This window comes from Bactrocera oleae, chromosome 4, assembly GCF_042242935.1.
Source record: "Bactrocera oleae isolate idBacOlea1 chromosome 4, idBacOlea1, whole genome shotgun sequence".
Lineage (NCBI taxonomy): Eukaryota > Metazoa > Arthropoda > Insecta > Diptera > Tephritidae > Bactrocera > Bactrocera oleae.
The window spans coordinates 44,077,106-44,088,464 of NC_091538.1; the positions used below are offsets into that span (position 1 = coordinate 44,077,106).

General features: G+C 35.2%; 1 protein-coding gene across 1 annotated transcript; it reads right to left on the bottom strand.

The window, feature by feature from the left end:
• Nucleotides 1–5,494: 5,494 nt before the first annotated feature.
• Nucleotides 5,495–6,858, bottom strand: Cpr49Ah (cuticular protein 49Ah). Its single transcript, XM_014244186.3, has 2 exons — nt 6,629–6,858; nt 5,495–6,473 (listed from the first exon to the last, which is right to left on the bottom strand). The coding sequence occupies exons 1-2, from the start codon at nt 6,638–6,640 to the stop codon at nt 5,904–5,906; spliced, it is 582 nt and encodes a 193-aa protein (XP_014099661.1). The 5' UTR covers nt 6,641–6,858; the 3' UTR covers nt 5,495–5,903.
• Nucleotides 6,859–11,359: the final 4,501 nt, after the last annotated feature.

An 11,359-nucleotide genomic window follows, 5' to 3' on the forward strand; every position in this document is an offset into this window, starting at 1 on the left:
TTTGTTTTAAAATTATTAACGAAGACATTTAATACACTTATGTATATACAAATCTATATATATAAATATACATACCGACGAGTGCGGTTTGATAAGTACTTAGCCTCACTGCCCGCAATTATCACAAGAGAATTTTAATATCGTTTAGTACTTTCTGGTATTCGGACTCGGTAAAGGCTTCGGATCGGATCCCTAGTTTTAGTTTTAGGAAAATGGAAAAATCTATACTGGTCGGTGATTCGATTTTTATTTTTGCAAAGGAAATTGAATATGAAAATCAAAGGATCCTATACACAGTTACTCTTTTCCTTAGATGGCGACCGTAAAAAATTGATTGCAGCGTGGTCGCACGTCGGATTTTGATGAGTCACGGCTGAGTCGGTTGGTATCTTAAAAGACCGCGTGGATAACACCCTGCATAAAATATTGAGCAGGCTGTCGGAGCAATGGGTCTCAGTCCGGACAACAAGCGCAGTGCAGTGCTCGATATTGTTTAAGCGCAATTCGAAGGGTTTTCTACCGTTTCATGACCGTTGCCGAAACAAGGATTCACTTGTACACACCGGAGGCCCACTGACAGACAAAACATATGTCTGCCCTCAGCGAATCTGTTCCAAAAAAGGCAAGGCCTGTCCTCGGCCGGAAATATGATGGCCAAGGACACAGTGCTTGGATGGAATAAGTGCTTCTTTACAACGTACCAATAAGAAACGTGTCTACTTAATTTCATTAAAATATCACACATTTTGACCAACCTAAATGGTTTAAAGTCAGGTGGAAAGACGGAAATCATTATATGGATGGGCTGACTGCATTCATTTTTGACATTGATCAGGTATACTTGACAGGTATACTTCAAAACATATTTTTAAACAATTTTATAAATATATACACATAAACATATAGATGGAGTAAAGTCAGCCGGATGATTCAAAATATTAAATATCAGTTATATGGGGGCTAAGGAAAGTGTTTGCCCGATTTTATCCATTTTAGGCACAAAGGTATACTCTCTCAATTGCATTTAAATAACTCCCACATTGGCCGACATATGGTATGTGGTATAAAGTCAACTGTTAGTTCGAAAATCTTTATATTAGGTATATGAAGGCTAAGGAAAGTATTGCCACGACCCATTTTTGACACAAATGTATTTTATTATCAAAGAAACATTTTCTCCGAATTTCAATTGTATATCTCAGATTAAACGATATTTTCGGGAAAAAGTCAGCAATACCTTAGCAGTATGTGAGGGCTTGAATAGTTTTATTCAAAATTTGACAATTTTTAACCTTTAGATGGCATGCGTCAGTGACACTATTTGTGCAAAGTTTTATCTGAATATATTCATAGGTTCTTGGTTTTAGGTAGTGTACTGGAAAGTGAAAGAATCATATGGAATTTAAAATGTGCTATATGAGAAGTAGGTCTAACATAAGATCATCAGGATAATGTTATGTACCGAATTTGGTTGAAATTGGTCGAGTAGGTCGGGATGTATGTAATTTCCTGGGTGTAAAATTTAATTATTGATTTATCACGCTTTTAGTAGTTTTTAACATAACCGTTGTAGGAAGAGGGCGGGGTTATAATCCGATTTCATTCATTTTCACATTTTTGGTAGGGACTTTTAACGGAATTGTCTTAAGCGTATTGGATTATTGTCCCCTAATTAGAAGATATGTACATTAAACTTAATAGAGGGCGAGGCCACAACCATTTTTTTTAAGTTTTGATCCTACAGTTGCCCATTGCTATTATAGTCCGCTGTAGCAAACTACAGTTTTATATCTTAATTTAGTGTTTAGCAATTTATAGGTTTTTGATTAATGGTGTTTGATACTATCGCCACTATGGAATCCTACTTTGCCGACCTCCAGAAAATATATATGTTTAATGCCGGAAAAATCGCCGTTTTCCCACAATTTGCATTTTTCATTTGTAGTCAGTACTTATCGGAACGCACTAGTCTGTCTTATGTTGCCATTGGATAGAGTATGCCAATGCAATTTGTGCGATTATGCAACATACAGTTACATTAGTAGAGTGCGCGAACATACATATGTAATGTCGGCCTTAGCATCGAGATAGCTTCTTTTTTTATTTTTCTACATATCTTATGTGCTTCTATGCTTTGCAAATATGTAGTATTGGTATTGTAGATATGCAAGCAATGAAGAGTAACATATTGGCATAACATAAAGCTCAATGCTTCGATTTGATGTTTGGCAGCTGTTGTCTTTGGATATTCGGTTTAGAAATGATTTAGTTTATGTTAGCAAACATTTCTAGAGAATCTGTTGTAAACTCATGTTTGATCATTTTATCAGATTTCATCTGACTTTCTATGAAAAATTAAAAGTGTGTTGACCTTTACTAAAAATTGTCCTATGATAGATAAGATCTACGTGATCCTTTGAAATTGCCTGAGTCATTCCTTAACGTAGACGTTAACGTTTGCGGTGCGAAATTCAGCAAAAAGTTAAAAATCATTATATTGATGCCAGAGAAGGGATGGATTGGTTACATTTACCATTGGTTTTTTTTTTAATTGTTTTAATAAAGGTGTCTAAGCCCACTAGAATAACGAAAATCATTATAAGTACTACATGGGGGATACTTTCCCATTTTAACCAACAAGCTGAAGTATATCCAAGCTTATACCTTCATTTAATTCTGCCAAAATATCTTCCATATAAAAAATCATTGTATTAAGAATATATAAATAATCATATTTTGTATATGGGGGTTTAAAAAGTTCACATCTCGAAGGCATTATTAAACAACGTTCTATATTTGTTGATTGATTTATATATTATAAAGTAAAAGCGTATATATTTTTAATGTGTTTCCTCAGTGAGTTATTAAACTTTGAATAGTAAGATGGACGGTTATTATCTTATTTTATAAATTTTTAAATTTTGTTATGAAATGGTTAATGAAATGTTTCTTGCTAGCTGTTAACCAAGTTTAAACCAATATAGCTTTAGTAGTTTGAGAAATACATTCATCAGACCTTTTAGAGTTCGCCTTCTTTTCTACAACTTTTTATCCATACGTGCCACTTCTTGGTGTTATCGTGTGTCATTAGTGTTAGTTTCGTAGCCTTATTAGTGATTTAGTTATAGCTGTTTATAATTTTTGTCCTAACGCAATTGTGTGGGCGTGGCAATAATTCGATTGCACTCATCGGCAATATGGACCTCTTCATAGCGCCGAGGAACACGTGTATCAAGTTATCTCAATGTTTACTCAAGTTATCGCCTTCACGGTCTGACCACTCGGAATTCAACTCGTCGTGTCATCCTGATCATTAATATATATGTAACGGGTGATCCAAGTAGAGGTACTTTTTTCAATATCCTTTTTTTTGACCGACGCGTGAGTCGTAACAAGCAAAATTGCCGCATTTGGGACAAAGAGCAACCTCAAGATATTTAAAAGCTGCCATTTCATCCAGAAAAAACACCGCTTTGGTATGGTTTATGGGCCGGTGGAACCATCGTTTCAGGTCTGGGAGCAAAACATGACGCGTGTCTTTCGCCAATTACCAGTCGAAATGCTCGAACGAGTCATTGAAAATTGGACTCAACGGATGGATGATCTGAGACGTAGTCGCGGCCAACATTTGAAAGAGAAAATCTTCAAAAAATAAATGCCAAAGGATGTTCTTTTGAATGATAATAAAAATTCTCCATTAAATTTGAATTTTCTGTGTTTTCTTCTTTAAAAAAGGTAGGGAACCTTGAAATGGATCACCCTTAATATAAACCTATATCTACTTCTATTAGTTTTAGATGTTACAAAAAACCATTAAATAAACAAATATATTTCTCTGTGCAATATTTTGAGAGTATAATAAATGAATAAGAAACAAAAATAATTAAAATAAATTTCGTTCAGCAGTGGTAGAACCTCAAATTTGATTACACTAAACAGTGAGCATATGAATGTTTGTGTACTTTTGGAAACGTGCTCTTCGAGTTTACTTATTGCACTTTCGGCTTTGCTCAGGGACTTGTATCATCAACAGGTTCGTTATGTTAGTATGTATAGCACGTTTGTTTGTAGGTATACTTACAGATAATTCCATAGAAGGATAGCTCTCAAACCACAGGTTAACGTAAACATATGTGTTTGACACTAATTTAAAGCAACCTAGGGTAAGTAACGGTACTTCCAATTGACCACTAATGGTCAATTCTGGAAAGAATGGAACAAAATTGTACACACACTAAAGTATTTATAAGAAACGTTCAATAAGCCGAAGACTCTGCTCACTACTACTATATGCTTTAAAAGTTCAAACCAAAATGTGTACCTATAAAATACTCATTTTTATTAGAATCAAAAAAGGAATAGACGAATTGTTTGAGCTACTTATGACTTGCTTATTAAAATAGGCTCTAATTCAAACAAATAAAAATGTCTGTATAGCTATACGTTGTTACCAAAAAACTTGCCTAAATGAAAAACTTTTAAGTGCCGCCCGGAACGGTTTGGTGAATGAGACCAAAAAGAGATGGCCACCGACCCCGATTTTCACAAGAAATTATGTTCAACGATGAAGCTCACTTTGGTTGAATTGGAACGTAACAACAATTATCGCTTTTGGAGTGATGATAATTCACCAACCATTGTTGAGACGCCGTTATATCCTCAAAAAGTCACTGTTTTTTGTGCTCCATGGGCAAAGTATGATGCGTATACAGCCAATGAGGAAATCTATAGAGCCATGAATGCCTAAATTAGGGGATGTTGAGGTGGACGACCTTTACTTCCAACAAGATGGCGCACATGCCATACAGCCAACGAAATAATCAACTTATTGAAGGAAACCTTGGTGAGCGCATTATTTCACGTCGTGACCTTGTGACGTGGCCCGAGACGATTGACGCCTAGGAAGAGAATATTCGGCGCATTATTGCTAATATCTCGGCTGGAATTTATTCCAATCAGCCAGAATCATAAAACATAATGGCAAACCCCTATCTTTAAAATAAAGATAGCCATATTCTTGGCGAGGATCTTACTTGAAAAGCGATGAAGACGAATATGAAAATAGGCTCAATAACAATGCTTCAGTATTTCAAACACTAAAATGCACTGAGTAACTGATAAAGTAAACGTCATTTTTAAAACTGTTGGACAACAATGGTTGTAGGTTATGAATGTCTGTTGCATTGTTGCCCAATAGTTTGGATGACTGTGAAAGGTTACTTATGTCCAGAAGTATTCTTGTCTAACAGTTTTAAAGATGGTCTTTGAAAATAATTTACTTTAATATATATTTTCAAATAATGATTGTTCCTAAAAGTGACTGAAAAACTCATAATATTCTCCGCATTATATTGTATTATGGATGTAGATAAAGTCCTATACTGCATTTGTCAGTATTCGAATAAGAAAAACAATTGCGATACCTTTATTTTGAAAGGAATTTTTTTAGTATTTCTATGTAATTGAAACGAAATTTATACATATATACAATATATACTTTGTAAACAATCTTCACTTTTATTCATATAGACTATTCTTCATTATTCTTTAGTTATTTAGGTACAAGTAATATGAGTACATGTTTTATGCATTATTATACATGTATGATTTTTAAAAAAATATTATTAAATTTTATTTTCCAAAATTTCTAATTTTATGTAAACCACACCGCGAATATTTTATATATCCGAATTCTTACGATTTTTCTTGATATATGTATGTATTCAAAGTTTCACATTCCAAATTTTTCTTTAAGTTAATGCCACCGATCCACTCGCAGCAAATCACAGTCTTTGTTCTTTATAAAAGCGCCACAACCGCTTACGAATTTCGTTATAAATTTAAATATCTTAAAACCGATTTTTAGCTCGCACAATAAAACAATAGATTTGCGACTGGCACACTTAAGCATTTTCCAATGGCCCTATATATTGACCATTCTTATTTGCCAAACGACGCTCTTCCAGTTTCCTGGCAAAATCAGGATCGCTCTTAGCACGCTGCTCCAGACGTTCCTGTTGCAATTTTATACCTGCATAGATCTGATCCAAACCCTTTTGTATTTCGTCCGGTATGGCGGGTGGTGTGGGTATGTGATCGCCAGTCGCGCGAAAACCATTCTCATCGGCAGTATACTGTACGTTAACGACATCACCCTCGGGCGATTGGTAAGAGTATTGACCATGCTGCACTAGCACGCCATTGGGGTTTGTTTCTGAGAAATCCTTCAGAAAACCGGTCTCTTCATGCACGATATTATTACCGGTTTCATATTCGGTCTTATAGCTGCCATCTTCACTTTGTTCTTTATTATACTTGAGTATCGGTATCCAAGTGGTGCTTTCGCGGTGCTGATCCCGATGATCGGAAACCTTTTCGTCGCGCGGTATGTTATTTTGGTTCGGGTGACCGTGATGATGTTGCGACTGACAGGATGTGACTGCAAGGAATAGGCCAATGGCGCACATCAACAACTAATGGCGAATGGGGAGGAGGCGAATGAACGAAGAAGAAAAAGTAAATGAAAAATTAAATATAGTTTTTCAAAACCTCGGAAAAAAATTATTTGAATTTAGAGTTTGCAACATATTTTAAATTATTTCTTCGTGTTTGCTTTTAAACGACTTACAAATGTGTTCATTTTCTGTAAATACTTTTAGAATCAGAAAGGAAGTATATAAAACGGGAAGAGGATGTGAGTTTCTTTCCTCGTCTTCACGATTTTTCTAAATTTATACTAAAATTTCTTGTTAGTAATCACGTTCTCAACACCTAAGCTGCGCGTATGTTTTCAAAACGTGAATTTTCGAAATTTTCGAGTGAGTGAAAGCGGGTTTGAAAAAAGACTGCGCACCAGCGGGCCCTATGTAAGCTATTTATAGCAGCGTGATTGAGACTCCTAAAGTCGAGCGCATACACCAACACACGAATAGCGACACTCATTCATCGGCCGCCACGCACACACCTGCACTTTGCTGTGCAGCGCGTTGGCTGAGCTTTTAGCTTTTAAGCATTGTATGCATCGTCTGCCCGCCTTTTTTGTTAGTTTCTTTGAATGCAATTTTGGCGCGTATTGGTAGCTATACTCACAAACACACACACACACATATATATATATATATACATACATATGCATATTTGCTTTACTTGCTGCAGATTATTTTTTGCTGCAGATTTATTCATTGGCGCTTCGCTTTGTTGCTGGTCGACTGCAATTCATCGTTATCGCGGCGCAGCCAAATGAAGTATGCAGTTGGTAATTGTTGTTTGGCCGTCGCATCCATTTTTAAGAGCAAAACGATAGTTGTCGTTGGATTTAGGAGCTGATTACAGAATATTTAGGAGTTGTTTTATGGTAACAGAAAATTTTATTCGATATTTTTTTTATAAAAAATATTGATTCAGACAATTTTACAATATTGATTTTTTTTCAAAAATAATGATTCAAAAAGTATATGTCAGACCCAACCGGTCCACGCTCCAAAATCGGAACTTTAATTCAAATTCGGACGAATTTACAATATTAAAAATATGTTAAAGGGAAAACCATTTCCATTTATTTAACTTACTTACAAATTGATTTCGAAAATGATAAACATTATCCGAACTTTAAAAACAAAAATACCGAGTACCATAAAGAACTCAAAACTACACAGAACACGAAAGAACTTAAGAATATTAAGAAAAATTCACACAAACTTACTTAATTACTTCGTACACATATGAATATATTTTTATGTGTATCCATTTAATTTAATTTTTTAAAGGAAAAAAAAAGTAAAACTCGATCGAGCCGCGGAGCTAGCCTCTAATGTATTAGCAGGCAATTCCAGGGTTAACATCTACTCGCACAGCCATGCAGCAGGCAAGCGAATAATTTCGTTTCGCATATCGGCCAAGTGTCTTCGGTAGCAGAATGGCAGTGGAGAATGCCGCCAGGAACAAGGGACTTTCCACGGGGGGCCAGGTCACATAGGCATCGAGGGCAATGAGATAGTGAACAAAATTACTAAGGATAGTGTATAGATGTCACGTGACCGACATTGTCTATGGGACGATTTGGACAGTAGAATGGAAAGAAAGATTTAAACGCGATGAAATGATCTACTGGGATGCAAAACTGCAAAAGTCATATATAAAGTGGTAGATCAGAGAAATACAAAGTTCCCTCCGGTACTCGATAGAAGGGACTGTATGAACATGATTGAAATACTCACTGGTCACACTCTGGTGGAGACGGACATCTGCAGAATGGGGCTGACGGATCGAGAAGATTATAGGAAATGCCACGGTATTAAATACCGGAAGAGGTATCGTTAGATAGGCCACAGAGCCTGTTGAAATTTGCGTCAAGCGCAGGCATCTTAGAGGATGACTAATTCTCATGGACACTCCATCTGGTATCGCTAAGTACCAACACTGGTCTATGCGTGGCTCATCAGCTTACCAGACTAACCTAACCTAACCTAATAATCTGTAAAAATCAGGTTTAAAGGTGAGACATTTAATAAATACTAAGTGAGAGGCTCCAGGGTCCGATACAAATATTTACATTTTTAAAGCTCTTTTAATTCAGACCCAACGCAGTGTATATCGACCGGATAAAATTTGTTATAGCAACCTCCTTATATTTACCGCTTCACTTCGTAATCTGACTTTTAACATATCGCCAAATGCTGGCGGTCGATCGTTCGTTCATTCGACCGTCTGGTGTCTCTATCGGTGTATGGTATGTATCCAACATGTGAGAGTCTTCTGTTGATTGACCGGCTGTGCATCGGTGTAATGCCGTTATTTTTTCGCGAACAAGAGTGAAACTGGTCTTTTGTTTGTTTTTTTATACAAAATTTTTGCTTTTGAAACAGCAACTAGTTGTGGCAAAGTGGATGCCATCTATGTTGAACCAAATTAACTGCATTACAAGTACGTGTGCATGTGCTTTGCAGCTTTTTAAGCTTTTCACACAATTATCAACACATACATATATGTACATACATACATGAGTGTACGACTGTGAATAAGGTGGTGTGCGAATGCAAGCGTAATGAAGAAGATGCTGCATTACTGAGCAGATACTTGTGCAAGTACATGTGAATATATAAGCAAACATACATGTGCACATGAGTGCAGATACACATGCATGCATGCAAAATTGCAGATGTTGAATGTTGAGATGTTTTAATTTATTTGATTTCGCAGGCCGCTTTAAGGTGCGGGTAGCCTACGCTGTTGTCGGCTTTTGCAATAGTTTCTTTTCAATAATTCTTATTTTAGTTTTAAATTTTGCAAGCAACTAGTTGAAAAAATAACAAAAATGAAGAAATAAAATATGTTGCAGTTTTGGAAAAAAATCACACCGCCGTTTTTCAGTTGACATCGAATGCATAACTTAGGCGGATTTCGGTGTGGCTCACCATTGAAGATTAATTTATGATTATACGAATATTTTTATACTTAAAAATTAGAGGAAACGAATTATACGAATAAAAACTTGCATAAATAACAAAAAACCCATCAATTAGTTATTTTCATAGCTAACTCAGTGATTTGCATTTTTAATGCCATCAAAGCCTTGCTAATTTTTGGGCTTTTTATGTCAGAGGTGCTGCGCTTTTGATTGACAAACGACAACTTGAGCACCGATGACTTGAGCACCACTTTTGTTGACCATTGCGATAATTGCTTTTGGTGCAAAACAGGGTGCATTGACACTTTTTGATTGATGTTGGTATCGTAAAGTTACAGTTAGGCAGGGTTACATACGATTATAATGAAATACAAAATCATCTCTTACTTAAATGTAACTTAAGAAGTTATTTATTTAATTTAACTTTAAAAATACAAATTATTAAATGAAATACGGACTTTATGATCTAAGCATGGCAAGGTTCAAATAAATAGTATTGATTTCGTAAATAACAGCTGAACTTTTGCTTGGGACATTAAATGCTTCACACCTTTATATCATAATTTTTTTCATAAATATTCTTCGAAAACATCTCGACCTCATTTATAAAATATATGCGAGAGGGTTATTTTTCTTTTTTTTTATCAAAAGAGTCGAGTGTAAAAATAATTAATTAAAATATCCCATAGAAATTTTTCGCAAGGACTATGGAAAGGCAGCAATCTCTCCTTGTTAAATTCTTGTTTGAAAACATATGATGAAATTAAATTTGAGTCAATATTTGAAAATGTCAAAAATAATACACATAAAAGCTATTTTCAGAAAAAACTAATCTAAAATAATCATCTTAATAAAACTAAATCAAACAAAATATTAGGTTTAGTAAAAAAATGCATTATTTTTCCAATAGATGTCTCTAATAACCTGTATCTCGAGTTGTTTACGAATAGTGGTGTTAAATAGATAAGATTTCTAAAATAGCAACTCAGACAAGTGGCTTAATATATAAATAGTGCAAACGGTGGCTAAGCCAGAATTAACGGTCAGGATGGTTTTGCTATGTGTTCGGTAGGATTGGAAAGGAATCATCTATTATGAGCTGCTCCTTCACGGCTTAACCCTTCTTCCGGATCTGTATTGTCAGTAATTAGACCGTCTGAAGTTAGTAATCGCCCATAAGTGGCCAGCTTTGACCAATAGGAGAGGAATTGTACTCCATCAGGCAAACGCCAGGGCGCACACATCGATAGGGACTCACCAGAAGATCTGAGAGCTTTGTTGGGATAATCTTATGCATTCTCCTTATATCTTAGACCTGGCGTCTAGTTATTAATATCTGTTGCTGTTCATTGCGTATAATTGTGCTGGTGAAAAATTCGTCTCAAGAGAAGCTTATGAGAATCGACTGTCCCAGTGTTTTGCCAAAGGGAACAAAGGTTTCTATGGGAATAGAATTATAAAAGAACTTTCAAAATGCCAATAGTTTATCAAATAAAACGTTGCATATTTCACCTAAATCTGACAGTTCTAACTATGGTAAATAAAACCTTTAATTCAATGCAAAAATATTGGTTTTGTCTACTCTCCTCAACGACAACTTATTTAGACAATATTTACTAAGATTTAAAAAAAGAAAAGACAAAAATACATTTACTAAAGTATAAGGTATTCAAGCCATTATTCAATTTTCCCTGGAAGCTGGAGTGTCGAAGCATTCAGGTCAGCTTCACGTAACACTTTAAACGCATTTTTCTCGAATCATATTTTTTTAAATCGTAACGCACTTAAACTTTTTTCTGTAGCTTCCCGTAATTTTATCTAGTAATTTGCGCAAGTTTTTTTATACAAATTTTAGAGGTAATTTTACTTTATCAACCATTCTAATGTAGATTAAATCCTACTTTTTCGGGTTTCAGAAAACACGAGTTCCTAGATTCATCACCATTTTTTTAT